This window comes from Globicephala melas, chromosome 17 (assembly GCF_963455315.2).
Source record: "Globicephala melas chromosome 17, mGloMel1.2, whole genome shotgun sequence".
Taxonomy (NCBI): Eukaryota; Metazoa; Chordata; class Mammalia; order Artiodactyla; family Delphinidae; genus Globicephala; species Globicephala melas.
Window position 1 is genome coordinate 44,170,411 of NC_083330.1, and position 16,932 is coordinate 44,187,342.

At 43.5% G+C, this 16,932-nt stretch overlaps 1 protein-coding gene across 3 annotated transcripts in view; it reads right to left on the reverse strand.

Moving 5' to 3' along the window:
* SNX31 (sorting nexin 31) overlaps positions 1–16,932 on the reverse strand; it is a 62,713-nt gene that overhangs the window by 34,950 nt on the left and 10,831 nt on the right. For all 3 annotated transcript variants that reach the window (XM_070043997.1, XM_030863003.3, XM_070043998.1), the window contains 3 exons: positions 13,856–13,970; positions 10,612–10,676; positions 2,594–2,704 (listed from right to left, as the gene is read on the reverse strand). In XM_070043997.1, the coding sequence (XP_069900098.1) occupies positions 2,594–2,704; positions 10,612–10,676; positions 13,856–13,970 (291 nt within the window). The remainder of the gene's footprint in view (positions 1–2,593; positions 2,705–10,611; positions 10,677–13,855; positions 13,971–16,932) is intronic.

Genomic DNA, 16,932 nt, shown 5'->3' on the forward strand with positions numbered 1-16,932 from the left:
CCTCATTTTACCTCCAGTGCTAATGATGTCCATGCTATGGATTTGAATTTCTCACGAGCCAATGTGATGGAAGAGGGGAAGTACATTTTTCTGAGGTTAATGTACCTCATTCAACTTCTGCCATCAGTTACAAGGGGAACTGGACAAAACAAGTGGCACTGTGGAACCCTAGACTTACTGCCCTACTCAATACTTATTCAGCACTCCCTCTGACATCATACTAATAATGATAAGAACCATACTCGCCACTGCTGATGGATTGTGAGCTCTTGCTATAATTACTTAGACATCATTTCAAAAAATTAAATAACTTACCCAAACTCACATGGAGCAGCTCTGTAATTTGAATCTGGGACTTGTCCTAACCCCAGCAGATAGGAGACCCCATACTCCCACCAGCAGCCAACTTCAGCTACAGTTATGTCTAGTTTGGCCGGCGAGCCCAGTGTGTGTAAAACATGTCAATAATGGTGTCCTTGGGCAGGGCAGCTGCTCTCCGGTTCTCTGTAGGCCCAACCATTTCCAAATGAGCTTATATCCTACAGCTGCACCTCTGACTTACCTGGCTGGCCACAGAGTACCTGAGTTTGTGGTCCCTACTCTCACTATTACTGTCTCCTCCTCTTTCTATTATGTGTCTATCTCCCACTTTGTAAGTCCTGGGAGGGCAATTTAGGGAACTGTGTTTTGGGGTCTCTTGGTATAAATCCACTCAAGTGTTAAGCATCAAGGGCCCTTGATAATTTCTAGAAAGATCATTCTAGAAATCAGTACAGCTTAGCAAGACTGGAAGCAGGGAGATTAGTTTGGGAGCGGCTAGGGGCGTGGGGATGAAGAGGAGAGAGACTTGGGATGTAGTGTCAGTCGGTTTTGGGAGGTGAAGGAGGAGGACCCAGGGTAACTTCTCAACGGATGGCCTCAGCAACCAGGTGGCTGCTGATACCGGGCAACCAGGTCACAATCCTGGAGCCAAGAAAAGGGTGTATGTAGTGACTTTAGTAGGAAGAAAGGTGCAAAATAATCATTCTCAAGCAGAGCAAGATCTAGAGAAGGAGTATTTCCTAATCTGGGGACTCAACCAGGAGGGCGTAGGTGGGCTCAGATCTCCAGGCTGGGAAGGGGAGCCATAATGCAGGAGGAAGGTCCCACAGTCTCAGGTAGAGGCAGGATCAAGAGCTGGGCGCCCAGCAGGGAGTACTTCCGGTCATTGGCTCAGAAGGCGGCAGACACCGGGACCCTAGCACAAGAGATTTCCGTCCTTGGAAAGGTCCTAGAAACTTTCCGACTTCCTCCTGTTTATAACTTCTTATTCTCCCTTGAATGTTTCTCTGGAGGATTAGAATTTGTGAAAGAAATTCAATCTAAATGGAACTGGAGGATATAAGATGGAAAGCCCCACAAGTGTGCCTCAGGAAGACAAGAATTAAGGACTGAGAGGCTGATTTCCCGTAAATGCCTAATTCACAGAAAACAGATAATATTGCAATTTTCTTAAATGATAGAGAGTGAGTCCGGGGTTGCCTCATATCAGCCTTGGGAAATTTTGCTCCTGGTTTCCAGAGACCCAAACAAGATATGACCCAGGTCAGGTTGGTCTCACAAAATAAGTGGAATTCAGCTTTGTTTGTGTGACCGGACCGGTTTTGTCTGCTGGGGGAATTTTCAAATCTGGTCTCCATTTGTTTTGATTTTAGTAGACTCTAACTGAACTCTCCCTTCTTTACATTCCCAGCCCATAAATAAAGCCTCCCCCAAACCCTCAGTGGACACGCCGGCAGCCTTTCCAGCTTTCGCGTCCCCAGCTGCAATTCCTCTGCTATTCCTGAACACGCTCATCTTCTTGACAATTTTGAGCTGCCTCATTTTACCTTTTTATTTAAGTTGACAAACTAAAACCCTCCAAAGGCAAGGGACCTGGGAGCTGGCCCTACAGCAGTGTGTGGGCGAGAGAAGACGGAGTCCTCTCTGAAGCCCAGCTCGAGGAAGGAAAGGCCTCAGGGACAGAGCTGGTAATGGCTGCATCTGGAGAAGGAAGGATGCTTTCTGGGTCTCGTCCTCTGAGTCCTCAGAGAACTGACCAGAACTCGGTTCTGGTCCTGTGGACCCAGGATTAGAAGTGCTGGGCATTGGTTTCAGGGGTTTTCCCCTGTGAGGGAGGAGGGACCACTCTTTCTGGCTTTGACAACCCCACTGTCACTGTCTGCCAGAAGTTGTCACCAGCCCACCTGGGTAGTCTCATCTGGGCTCCACCCTCCTTCCTGCTCCCGAGTAGGGATATCCCGTAATAAAGCACTTGGCATATGTGCAGGACACATCCCTGGCTGAGTTCCAGAGAACCAACAACAGCCTTAGCAAGGACCTGGAAAGTTGATGCCCACAGAGGGGGGAAAAAACCCAAAGAGACCCTGGGGATCGGCTGTAGCTGAGATTCCTCCATCAGTCTGTCAGCAGAAGCCAGCATCTCTACAGATAAGTCATCCAGAGTAAAATGATAGGCAGGAAGCTTCTGGAAGGTAACTGTATCCTAGTCCCTGCCTTCAAACAGAATGATTCCTAAATTCAGTTCTGGGGCTGGAATTTGGATAGAATTTACCTCCAGGACTCTTTCAGCAGTATCTGATGTTAGAATTTCGACTTTAATGCTCCTTCCATCGGGCAGAAATATATCCAGAGACGCTTTCTCGGTAGTGATGCTAAATGTGTCCTATAAAAGCAAAAGGAAGCACAATGAGCTGTGGCGCCCTTCCGTGGGGCACATGGACGCAGGAGACAGTCATCTTCCTCGCGGTGGGCCCTTGGGGCATACAGTATCCAAAGCAAATGCAAGCCAAGTGCAGAGATTTGGGGGACTGGTTTTGGGGGTGGGGTGGGGGTGAGGAGAGGGTGGAGAGGAGCTCAGGCAAAGCAATGACATGCAGCTTGAATAATTTCCCAATAAACAAGGCACCTGCCTTAGGGAAAAAGCTTTTGAGAAAACCATCCACGTGACTCTTGGCCATCCCAGATTTTAACTCTTATGTTCAACATTACCAGGCGTCCCTAAAAATTTGTAATATGCGCTAATTTATGGTTCTGCTGCAGCAAAACTCTGAAGCTGCAAACTTTGAGGCCTGTGTGGGGATCAGGTCTCTATCTGGTGAATGGGCACCCAGCTAAGGGGCCAACACCCCAGCTCAGCACAGCCCTGCCTGCACTCTCGCATTCTGGCCTTCTGTGAGGGGATGCGTGTGTGCCAGAGGGGACTGCGAATCCGGGGACCTGTGAACCTCTCGGATAGAGCATTCTAGGATGTCAGAGACATGCTACAGACAGGGGAAGCCCGTCCGAGCTCAGGAAAGCACGAGGCTGAGGTCGGCACTCAGTTTCCTCAGAGAGAGTGACCCTGACGGGGAGGCAGGGCCAGTGGCTGCCCACACGGGCCTCCAGGGCAGCTGCATCTGGGGGTGGCTGTTCTCAGTGCCTCTGAATGGGACCCTGTCAGTCTACAGAGCTGCTTGTCTCTGGGAGGCGGATCCCGGTCACGGCGTTCTCATCTCAGGTTCCACGATGGACTAAACCCTGACGCAGCCTCTGCATGCAGTGCGTTCCCTTCTCTCCTAGGCATTTAGAACGGCACTAGTGATGTGTCATCCTTGGGAGAAATGAGAAAAGAGCCATTCAGATCATTTTCTGTGTTCTGAGCCTGCTATATAAGCCAGAATATTAGTAATTAGCAACACAGTGTGTGGGGATGGGGGCGGGGGGGATGGGGGGAGAGGCAGTATCTCTTTTTAGTGACCAGAAAATTTACATCCAGGTCACCTCCTTCCTGGTATCGGTTTGGGGGAGGGAAGATCCTGATGACTGATCAGAAGATTATTGGGAGATCACGGGGTTGGGGCTCAGGTCAGCTGACCGGGTGAGACCCCTTTCCCCTCAACAGGCAGCACCTCGCCCTCCTTAGTCCTCCTGACCACCCCCTGCCATTCACAGACACAGAGGATTAGGCACCAGGCTTTGTAGGGAACCGGGAAATCCAACAACCCAATCGCACTGCCCAAGTACCTCAAAAGGTCCATCATGTTAGTAACAGGCTTATTTTTTCCTAATTTTGTTATCCAAGGGCAAGCTTTGACTTTACGTCTTAACCACGCCTGCCCTGAACCCACTTACTTACAATCACTAAATGTCTAGGATTCTGAACCTAAGTACTTTAGAAGAGAAATGCTGCTGCTTCCCAAATTCAAAGGGTTCGTCCACAAAAGCAGCAGTTTGTGAAGGTGTTATATCCACACATACAGGCAACTTGTAGAGATAGCATCTCATTTATGAGTAAATATACTATTTATTACATACAAATATATTGTTAGATCACGATACTGATAATTGGGCTCTGTGCTAACTGCTTCACATATATTGAGGGTAGCGCGTGTAATTCTCATAACAACTCCATGAGGGATATACACTCATTAAGCCCCCTTTTTCAGATGAAGTACAAGTCTACGAAGGTTAAATTACTCCTCCAGGACACACTGCTAGTTGGTGGCAGAGGCAGGATTCAAGGCCAGCTCCTCGAGACTCTACAGCCTGGGCTCAACTAGGTTGGACTCATCTCCTGGCTGGTCCAGCATTGCCTTGGAGTGAATGTTTGTGTCCCTCCTCCCCCATTCAGGTTCGTGCCCTAACCTCCAATGTGATGGTGTTTGCAGATGGAGCCTTTGGGAAGTGATTAGGGTTAAGTGTCCCTCATGATGGGATTAGTTTCCTTGTAGGAAGAGACACCACAGAGCTTGCTCTCTCTGCACACACGCACAAAGAAGAAATTTATTTCTCACAGTTTTAGGAATTTCTGTTCTTTAAGATTCCCAGTTATGGCAGCCCGAGCAGACTAACGTATCATAACACTCAGAGTGCCGCCTCCACTCTCAAAAGTGTCCGAGTTTGGATAAGTTATATGGCTGCCACGTTACTACCATAGTACCAGCATAAGGGACCATGTTATGCTGCCCCCTCCATGTACAGTAAGTGTCTGTCTGCCTGAGTCAATCTGCCACTTATTGATCACTGTGTTGGTCACTTTTCAAACAGTCCTGTGGCTTCTCCCTGTCAGTACTAGCCTCCAAATCAGCAGATGCTAAACCAACCACCTGCCAGGTTTTCCCTTCAAGCATCCAGTGCTGGGACAACCCACCTCCTGGGATCCTGTGAAAATCACTCCAAGCCCTCCCAGAGCATGTCAGGGGCACTGGTTTCCCGCCTCCATAGCACAGGCCCTGAGCTCTCCCTACACAACCTCAGCCACACTTTCTTCACTTTTACCTTCCTGGGGGAATTCTGGCAGATTTCCCCACTTCCCCGCAGTTATGATAACTGCTAACAGTAGGGCTCCCAAGACCCCATATCTAGCAGAGTAGTCAAGGGTCAGGGGTTTCCCCAGAGCAACTGTTGCAAATAGTCCCTTTCTAGGTATACCTTTGCCTAGGTCTTAGGTTCTTAAAGGTATCTGGCCTCAAAAACACTTCTTACCTCTGAGGAAAAACACTCTTGAAATGAACGGAAAGATGTCATTGCCTTTGGATATGATTTAAGGAAAAATTACCATTAATTTGTTACTTCACTGCAACTCCCAACTCAAACTATATTGCAGACCAATAGATATCTAAATTATATAAACAGTTAAAATAATAGAAACGCATATCCATATTAAATTCTTCTGCAAAAGAAAAGTGAGGAAGCAGATTGCATTGGTAGAGTGGGTCAGATTATAGATGGCCCTGAAATCAGACACTTGAGGATTTTATTTAAAAAGGCAAAAGGGGGCTTCCCTGGTGGCGCAGTGGTTCAGGGTCCACCTGCCGATGCAGGGGACGCGGGTTTGTGCCCCGGTCTGGGAAGATCCCACATGCCGCGGAGTGGCTGGGCCCGTGAGCCATGGCTGCTGAGCCTGCACGTCCGGAGCCTGTGCTCTGCAACGGGAGAGGCCACAACAGTGAGAGGCCCGCGTACCGCAAAAAAATAAAAATAAATAAACATTTTTAGAACAATATGGTAAATAGGAGAAATAAACCATTGAAAAACCTTTGTACTATGAAATAAAAGCAAGTGAACAACAGATAAAACATTTGGAGTGGTGATCAAGGAGGAATGTGGCTCTATTTGCGATACTTGAATTTTACTTGTACATATATAATTTATAAAATGTAAAAGCCATACAAAAACGCAATGAGAGGAAAAAAAACCAAAGTGGTGGGTTCGGATTGTAGGAAAACAAAACTTAACTCATCTTGATCTAGGGCAGATCAGGAATTAAAACACACAATTCACAGTAGTAAACGGAATGCATTTATTTTTAAGAAACCTCGAAATCCTCCAATACCATGGGCTGCTTTAACACATTTTGAAATGTGCTAATTCTTTTCACATCGAATGTTTAACACCCTGAGAAATTGTTTAATTTATCGAAGAAGCTCCATCAGTGTGCTTTACTGATATTCTGCTCTGAGGCAGAAGAATGTCTGGTAGCCGCGGTGCTTATCCTGAGCTTTATTATCCAAGAAAATCCATATTTGGACTCGCCAACCTCTAAATTTCTATCATACTTAATAATCGGTCCTAATCATTTCACTCCAAGGGACACGGAAAACATTCTTAAGAGGAAATGGGGAAACAGTCATTTCCTAGAGCCCCCAGAGCTATGGTGGGCAACACTTCCCAGATACATAAATTGCCCCTAACTTCCCAAGTATACAAAAGCCATTCCAAATACCTTCTTAGTCTCCTTTTTCTCAAACATGCTTTCCACACTTTAGATTAAGAACCAGGAACATAAAAAGTCTTTAGTCTAAAGACTTTGGTTTTGCCTTTTCAAAAGTCCCTTCATCTCAGAGGCAATTGCAGGGCAAAAGCACAGAGCATGGTAAGTCGGGGACAGGGGCGGGGGGTGGAGGCTAGACACACACAACAAGGGGTACCTGGCAGGGGGCGGGGCTGGGGGGCTGCCACCACTCTAGAAATATCTCATGACGTCAGTGGATCCAGGCTCGCTGGGCTTCCACTTATGAAGATGTGGGTCCTTGGACAAATTACTTAACCTGAAAAAGAGACACTAACAGCACCGTCCTCAACAAGTTGTGAGGGATAAATGAGATACCACACAGAAAGCACTGGGTCTGGCCCAGACTGAATGCCCTGTAGAGGCAACCCCCTCTGATGACTGCAGCTTGCCTTTGGCCATCCTTGATAGAGGCTCCTCGGAAGGCTCCTACGCGGTCACATGTATTCACGTTTCTCACACAGTGTGTCCTTGCCCAGAGACAGGAAGATCTGCTTGTACTTGCTGAGCCCTGGAGAGCCACGCCCGTGAGCGTGTGATTATTTGGCAATAACCACTGGGAAACTGCAGGCCAGGCACTTATCAAAGGCAGTGAAAATATTTAGGTGGGGTCGGTATAATATTGAGGTGGGGAAACTTCCCAATCCCTGCTCCTTGGGCTACTTGAATGGTCTGGCAGACCCACACCTCGCCATCTTTGAAGAAGTTGAAAATGGTCCCAAGCCTGGACAACTGGGTTTTCAGAGGGGCTGTCTCTGGTGAAAATTGGGTCTGGTCAGGGAGAAGGGAAGCAGAGGTACAAAGATGCAGCGGGCAGGACTCAAGCCACATAGAAGCTGTGTTAAAGCAGTTCATCAGGAAGCACTAGGCAGGTCTGGGAGCACAACTCTGGGCCCAGTTGACACCACCTAGTGTCTGGGGAGAGATGTGCTGGCCCGCCATCTTTGCCGGAAGCAATCTCTCAGCAGGCTGGGAAGAGGAAAAAGGACTGGCATTGGTAATAGCAGGAGGACCACATAAGTGTTATAACATTGGCCAGATTACATTTAAGTGCCTTAAGAGCACTGGCTCACTTAATCCTCCCAACAGCACTAAGAGAGGAGCCATTCTCCCCATTTTAGAGAAGGGGAGACTGACATACAAAGAGACCAAGTAAACACAAATCCAAAGTAGGGCAGCCAAAATTTAAACCTTGGCCATCTCACTTTGAGCCTGCACTCCTAACCACTAAGCCAGTTCTGAGGCTGATTAGTCAGCAGGATGGTTGAAGATGTGATCTTGATAAGAGAAACTGTGGTTTGGGTTTCACTGCAGACATGCCGCTCTGGTCTGGGGCAAAGTGTTAGTGGGAAAGTCCTCAGAGATGGAGAGGCAAGATCCAGAAGTACGGCAGACAGGTTCTACCAGCTCAGCTCCAGCAACTTCCAACACCGTGGGCCAGCTGGCTTACTGAATGCACCCCTTTCAAAGTTGATGGATCACCTGGGAGAACGAGAGGCAAAAATCCCGCAAGAAAGGAGGAAAGAAACATGACCAACTAAGGGTGAAAAATATATCCCCCCCAAAAGTGAGGCCACCAAGGAGATGAAAACAATGGCTGTGTTAATCAAAATAAGGCTTCTCTGAACTCCGACCTCAAAGAACAGATCAAGGTCTCCAAAAAGAGGTAAGCGAATAGACGTGAAAGGAAGCTGGCCAAGTTCACGGAAGCAACAGGAGCGAAAAATAAAGCCATTGCAAAAGTGAAAATCTCATCAGAAGAAGCAGGAAGAGACGCTGCAAAATGCAGCGGGGGCAAAAGGTTTCTGTGCAGTTATACCGATACAAAAATACTGAGAGCACTAAAATCAAATAAAACAGATGTAGAGAACAAATGTATGGACACCAAGTGGGGAAAGGTGGGGTGGGCTGGATTGGGAGATGGGGATTGACATATATACGCTAATATGTATAAAATAGATAACTAATGAGAAACTGCTGTATAGCACAGGGAACTCTACTTCAATTCGCTGTACAGTAGAAACTAACACAACATTGTAAAACAACTATATCACAATTAAAAAGAAAGGAGGAAAGAAAAACACATTAAAAAAAAAAAAACCCCTTTAAATTATCAGGAAAAAAAGACACTCAAAACAAAGCTCCAAAACACTGCCACCCTCTGAATGATTTTTAGAAAGCATTGAAAGTAAAAACCATAATGCACACAAAGATGACAGAACCACGGCCGACTGTACCTCCATGCATTCGCATAGAATGATTTGCAAGAGGTAAACTTTGAAAAACAAGGTTCAGAAAGTGGGTAGAGTGTGTGCTTCTCTGCAAAGCAAAAAAGGATATGCATACATAGGAATGCTTGCATGTGCATGGAAATGCGTGGAAGGGACATACATTAAACTGTAAACAACAGTTGTCTCTGAGGGGGGGCCCTGGAGACCCATGGTGGAAGCGAGGTTACTTTCATCATAGACCCTTTTGTGCTGTTGGAATGTTACCACTAGCACTGCCTCAAAAACAACCTTTTCAAAGAAAAGAAAAGTATATATACATGTACATATATATATACACACATACCATTAAGTGTATGTGAAAGTACGAGCAATTATACAATGGGAGGGGAGACTCTAGGGGCATTTCTCAGTTGGCTGGACCAGTAAGTTTGTCAACACACTTGAACAACTGAGTAAATGCAAATTTGCTCCCAGTTTTTACACGTCTGATCAAGGTATCATTCCTCCCTGACCTAAGGAGCCAGTTCAGTAATATCACGTCATTGTGCAATTTCAATCCTTTTGAAGCTCTTCCATTCAGTCAAGAATGTACACGCAGGGCTTCCCTGGTGGCGCAGTGGTTAAGAATCCACCTGCCAATGCAGGGGACATGGGTTCGAGCCCTGGTTCGGGAAGATCCCACATGCTGCAGAGCAGTTAAGCCCGTGCACCACAACTACTGAGCCTGCGCTCTAGAGCCCACGAGCCACAGCTACTGAAGCCCGCGTGCCACAACTACTGAGCCCGCACGCCTAGAGCCCATGCTCCGCAACAAGAGAAGCCACCGTAATGGGAAGCCTGTGCACCACAGCGAAGAGTAGCCCCCACTCGCCGCAACTAGAGAAAGCCCACGCGCAGCAACGAAGACCCAACGCAGCCAAAAATTAATTAATTAATTAAATCTACATATTAAAAAAAAAGAATGTACATGCAGGCATAAAAATGTTCCTATGTGTACCACCTGAATGGGTGCCGTGCTAAACAAATGTACTTGGCCAAGTTCCAGCCTCTAGGGGACAAGAGGGCAGTTGTTCTTTAGACCAACAAAGGAAAGGGAGGTGCTGTCTGTCATTCTGTTGAGGCTGAATTTTCTCCATGATCCGTTTACGATAAAGTCAGGAGCAGAGAATATACAAGTGATAGCTGGCATGGCTATTACTGCTGTCCTGAGGTCTTCACTGTGGCACGCTTGGAAGTCCCAGCTACAAAAGTAGGGTCCCACAATTGTCATGGGGGCCCTTAATGGTAAAACGTTCTCTCCTCCACGGCCAGTTTTGAGATGCACAATGCTTAAGCTACAGGAAAAAAGGTATCTGCTTAAATAAAGTGGGCAAAAGGTCAAGTGACACACTTAATTTTCCATCTAGAATCTCAACTTCCAAAGCAACAAAATAGGAACCATTTTCCTGTTACTCCAAACGAATGTATTTTATCTGAATCCAGGCTCTGTAGGGCTGATGACCAGAAAAGCACACATGGAGACATATTCTGCAGTGAAATAATGACCTTAGTCAAGAAAAGCAAGCTTACCAGCTGCACCAGTTTCAAAAAATCAACGAAGACATCACTTCTCAACATGTTTGGGTCCATGGTTACTGAAAAACAGGGACAGCGAGCCAGGTTACCACTGGGCTGGGTTGACTGCTCTGTTAAACTGCTCTGTCCTCCAGGAAGCCTTCCAGGCCTTGCCAGTGCACCGCTGCCTCCTTGAAGGCGATGGAGCCTGTGACTTCTCAAATTCAAGAAAATCTACAAAGCCCGCCTCCTCCAGGCAGCCTCGCAGGCAGCATGAACCCATCACACCAATCCGGCTGACTGTTTCCAGGAATCCTACTTTGTTCATGCACACCCCTGGCCCAATATCTATCTAGCTGCCCCTACTAGAAGGATGATGGGGTTAATACGAGGTAGCAATAAGATCTAAAAACTTGGACCTAGACTCCCACTTTAGCAGGATGCTTGGTAATTTGAAAATTTTAAATCAACCAAGAAACACTGATTAAGAGGACCTCTTTTCACGATGGGAGCTCTCAAGAGGTTACCAAAAAAAAAGCAATTATAAGGCTGTCAGATATTTAAAATTTCATTCTTCTATACTTATAAGAGCAATTTGCCCCTTAGTTTTAAAGCTCCAGATACCAATACCCAGCGCTGTGGCCCGAGCAGATGGGCCAAGGCTCTCCCCTGAGGACCTCACACTCACACGTGAAGTGCTTCTCAGCGGCTTCCTCACTTCTTATCTTCCTCCCCACAAGTCCTCTCCTGGACCCTGCACTTGAGCTAAACTTATCCAATTTCTAAATCTGTATTAAATGTCTTTCTTTTTGGTGCTGTTTTACTGATTTTGTCAAACAACTTCTACCAGCATTCAAAACTAGCACTGACTGAGGTCATTTGAGGTAGTGCTTCCCAAACGATGCCATGTTTTTCAAAATAAAGTAACTAAGAGAGAGAGTGTCTCTGTAACAGGAGAAACTGTTTTTTATAAAAGGTACTCCCTCTTTTCTAAAGGGGGAAGAAGCTCTTGTCTTATTTTCTGGAATATGTGTGCCATGTATGCAAACTAATCATTATAATCATTGGGGATGGGGATATATAATCATTGGGGATGGGGAATATATAATTTCCAGAAAATATATATATATAATTGACAAAGGATTGAGTGTCTTTTTTGTCAAATTGTCAATATATAATTTCCAGAAAATATATATTTTCTGGAATATGTGTGCCATGTATGCAAACTAATCAATATAATCATTGGGGATGGGGAAAGCTATTGAAAAAGTGTTCATCCAACTAGTATTTACTGTACAACTGTTAAGTACCAGGTACTACCAAAGCACTTGGTATATTTTAGCTCACTTAATCTGCACAACAAAAGAAGATTGCCTGAAGTAAATAGTATCTCCATTTTACAGATAAAGACACTGAAGCTCAGAGAAGGTAAGTGTCTTGCCCCAGGTCACACAGCCAGGGAGGTGCAAACCTGGGACTTGACTCTATGTCTGAATAGAGCCTGTGTTCACAGTCACAGCACTATGCTGCACTGTCTCCTTCCTTTACCTTCCAAGAGGATTCACAAAGCATCCTGACTACAGATAAAGGCCAGGCCTGGAGAAGTGACCCTTTAAGCAGTGTGATCATTTGGGAAAAGGTCAGCTGTTAAAAGGAGTATTTCATGAAGATATGAGAACACAAACCAAGAAGGAATGAAAATTCAAAAGATATTACATTTTGAGCTTGAAAGCGTTTATTTAACAGGTCTAAAAGAGGTATAGTCTCCACTACAAAAGATGAATGGAAAATAAATGACTTCTAGAATTTCTATTTACTATGTTTAAAAAAATATGTGCAGCCCTGAGAAATAATGAGGTAAATCTATAATCTCTCACCTAGAATGACCTGTAAGAGTAATATTTTAAAAGGAATAAAATAGCATATAGAAGAAAAAGCTTTTTTCTTTTGTTATGAAGGACATTAGTGGGGTAGTTGGTGAAGTTTGAATAAGGTCTCTATATTAGATAGCATTATTATATCAATGCTAATTGCCTGATTTTGATAACTATACAGTAGTTACAGAAGAGTTGTCCTCGATCTTAGGAAATACACATAGATGTATTTAAGGGTAAACTGGCTTGTATATGAAAAACAAGCATCTCAAAAAATTATATATAATATATATGTATGCACACATTCATAATACAAACAGAGACATGGGAAAGTGAGAGAGAATGATAAAGCAAATATAAAATGTTAACATTTGGGAAATCTGGGTAAAGAGAATACAGAAAATTTTGCATCAATTTTGCAACTTTTCTGTAAATCAGAAATTCTTTCAGAATAAAAAGTTTCAAATACTCAGATACAGAAACGTGTATAAGGTAAGTTTCAATTTGTGTTTAAGCAGCAGGGATGTACCCACACACTAGAATACACATGATGGTTTCTGAGAAATACACAAGCAACTTGTAATAGTGTTTTTTTCTAGAGGCTTGGGGATCTGAGGTGGAAGGGAATGTACCTTTCATTTTATACTCTTTGGACGGGTTATATTTTTAAAACATTTTATGTCTATATCATTTCCCGCTTTTTAAACCTTTAAATATTTGAATGCTAATGTTTCTATTTCTCCCCATCCCCTTCTGTTTGTGAGAGCTCAGTCCTGTTGTGCACAACACTTTTCAGGAACCCAGCAGTGGGCCAGGACCTCTGTATTGCCAGCCTCACAGGGCCAGAGCAGACCTCCGAGTATCCCTGTGCCTTAGCATGGCTCCTGGGGAAGACAGAGATGGAATAACCAACTCTGGCACTGCCAGTAAACATCTCCGCTATCTCCTGAGAGCTTTCACGTAAGCAGTTCATTTTATCCGTTTGTTCAGTCTTAATCCAGAGATATTTCTTTGACTTCTACAATCAAAGCCAACACAGAGCCCCCGGGGGCAGGGGCTGCGGGGTGGTGAATCTAAACAAAGCATTTTTAAACCAAATACAAAGACCACATATTTTATGACTCCATTTACATGAAATATCCAGAGCAGGCAAATTTATAAAGGCATAAATTAGTATATAAAGACAGGGGCTGGTGGAGGAGAGAAACAGGGATTGACTGATAATAGGTATAAGATTTCTTTTCAGGGCGGTAAAAATGTTCTCAGATTAGATTATGGTGATGGTTGCACAATCGTGTAAATACACTAAAAACCACTGAGTAAATATATAAAATGGGTGACTTTCACATCCTGATAAATCTGTTTTAAAAAATCCAAATACATACCATTTTGCAAATACTGTTCCAACTGGTCCCTTCTCTCATCAGCCATAGACGTGGTCATTGCGAGATAGTACTTTGGTGGAAAGGGTGGCAGGCAATTTCCAAACACCCGCCTCAGCTGAAAGATCCAGAAAACACACGGTTAAGGCAAAGCGCCTGAAATTCAGGATTGGTGAGATACCAAAGCCTCCTCTTAGGGCAAGTCTCTCTCCAGCACTTTATTCAAAATGAACCCTTCCTGGTGCCCAAAAGGAGATACCTCGATTTTCTTAAGGAGCAATTTATTTCTGGAAAGGTTTCTAGAACACTATTAGAAATATCATGGACTGACAACTCCAGTCTGAGTTTGATAGATATGGTGTACATTTTAATTTTTCATTTGTTTTTACAAAACTGCCCACCAGTCACATCATACAATATTCATACAATACAATCTTAATATTACATCATACAATATTAATATTTAATTAATTCCCCAATAGTATCTGTGATGTCAATGATGAGAGTTAGGAATTTAATTCCCCCACCATGCCCCCCACCCAATCTGAACATAACAGCAGATGTTTACAGCTGTGCTATCTAATTTGGTAGCCACTGACAATGCAGCTAGTCCGAACTGAGATGTGCTGTAATTGTAAAATACACTCCAGACTGTGAAGACTTGGTACAGAGAGAAGAGAATGCAAAACATCTCGTTAATAATTTTTTATATAGATTACCTGTTGAAATCATATTTTGGATCTGTTGGATTAAATAAAATATATTCTTAAAATTAATTCCACCTGTTTCTTTTTATGCTTTTTAACATGTGAAAATTTTAACAGAAAATTTTATATTACATACGTGGCTCACGTTATATTTCTAGTGGACAGCGCTGGGTTCTAGAATTCCTATAATGCTGACATATGATCCTGATAGAAACCCAACCAGGCCCCTTCCTCCTCCCCACCCACATATGACCCAAGACCATGGCGGAAATTATTTTTATGCAAGCTCATAGTGGATGCGTCAAAAATAATTTTTAAATTAAGATAACCAAAAATGCATCTTCCTTCATTCTAGCCTTACGCTTACAGTGATAGCTTGAAGATAAGATACCTCAACATTCTCTTTAAAATAGGAGAAAGGAAACCAGTAAGAAACCCACTGAGATTTTAACATGGTACCTCTGGAGCAGGAAGGCTCAGTGGCTTAAAGAAAATGAAAGCAGATCTAATAGAAATGAGACTGCAAACAAATAAGAACTTTCATTCCATGACCTTTGTCAAAAATACAGTGTGTGTTTGGCAAATATTTACCTTGCATAGGCCTTAACTTCAAAATACATCCAGAATCTGACCACATCTCTCCACCCCCACTGCCATCACCCTGGCCCAAACCACTGTCATCTCTTCCAGTTTATTGCAGTAGCCTTCCAACAGATCTCTCTGCCTCTGCCCTTGCTCCCCTTCTGTCTATTCCTAATACAGAATCTGAGGTTATAACTTAAAAATGTAAGTCAGATCATTCCTCTTCCCTGTGCAAAATCCTTCATGGCATCCCATTTCACTCAAGTACAAGTCAAAATCCTTAGAGTGGCCCAGAACTGTACCATCCGATAAGATGTCCGTTAATTGCCTGTGACTACTTAAATTAAAATAAAATAAAATTTAAAATTCAGTTCCTCAGTCATACAAGCCACATTTTAAATACTCAATAGCCACTGGAAATGTGGCAAGTTGCTACTGAATTGGACACAAAGGATATAGAGCATTTCCACCAGCACATAAAGTTCTATTGGACAGTGTTGATCTAACACCTAGAAATGTTATTAACTGCCTACCTGTAGGGAAGATACAGCTCCCTGATTTGTTTTGTTTGGTCTGCTAGGTTGTTTGTTTGACTACTAAAGAATTTTCATTTGATGCCAACATTTATTTTTGCAATTAAAATTTTTTTTAAGTTATGCCCTGGAGAGAATACAAAATGGTCCAGCCACTTTGGAAGATAGTCTGGCAGTTTCTTACAAAGTAAACATAGTTTTACCACATAGTGCAGCAATCACACTCCTAGTTATTTACCCAACAGATTTGAAAACTATGTCCATAAAAACCGGCATACAAATGGTGCTTTATTCATAACCACCAAAAGCTGAAAGCAACCAAGATGTCCTTCAGTATGTGAATGGATAAACAAACTTTGGTGTATCCTTACAATGGAATATTACCCAGCAATAAAAAGAAATGAGTTGTCAAGCCATAAAAAGACATGGAGGAATCTTAAATACATATTGATAAATAAAAAGCCAGTCTGAAAAAGCTACATACTATATGACTTCAATTATATGATATTCTGAAAAAAAGCAAAATTATAGAGAGAGTGAGAACATCAATGATCACCAGGAGCTTGGGATGGGGGTACTGAATTGGTGAAGCACATGGAATTGTTTAGGGCAGTGAAACTAGTCTGTATGATACTGTCATTGTGGATACATGAGGCTCTGCATTTGTCAAATCTACTGAACTTTACAATACAACTTTAATGTGTCCAAATATATTAAAAAATCATTTAGGAAGTGGGGAAAAACCCAGGATGGAATGCAGAATGTGAGTAAACAACTTAACTATATTACAAATATATGAAACAACTGCAATGAAGGGGGTGAGAGAAAAGGTGCTGACCTAAGTCACTTGGCAAATGAGTGGAGTCTGTAACAGTAAAGGCAAAAGAAGCTGTACAGAAGTATTGCGCTTTAGCTGATAAAGTTGTTTCCTACACAGGTACAGGTTAACAATTCTAACACCATTATATGTGTGTACAGAATGGAATAATTAAGTAAATGGATGGCAGATAGTGGGAGTCAGGTTTCTCACTGTTGGAATGAGAGTTTTCAGGTAAGTAAAGGGAATAGGCTAGAGTAAGCCATGTGGTAATGGATTATTGTCAGAGATATTGGTATGAACTCATGTTTAACTTAATATACATACAGATGGTTACACATAGAAGTATTTACAGACATGCATATATACACATATATTTTCTTGCTGTGTCAGCTGAGAGGGGCTAGAAGCAATGACACTGCAGTAGCAGGGAACACATCT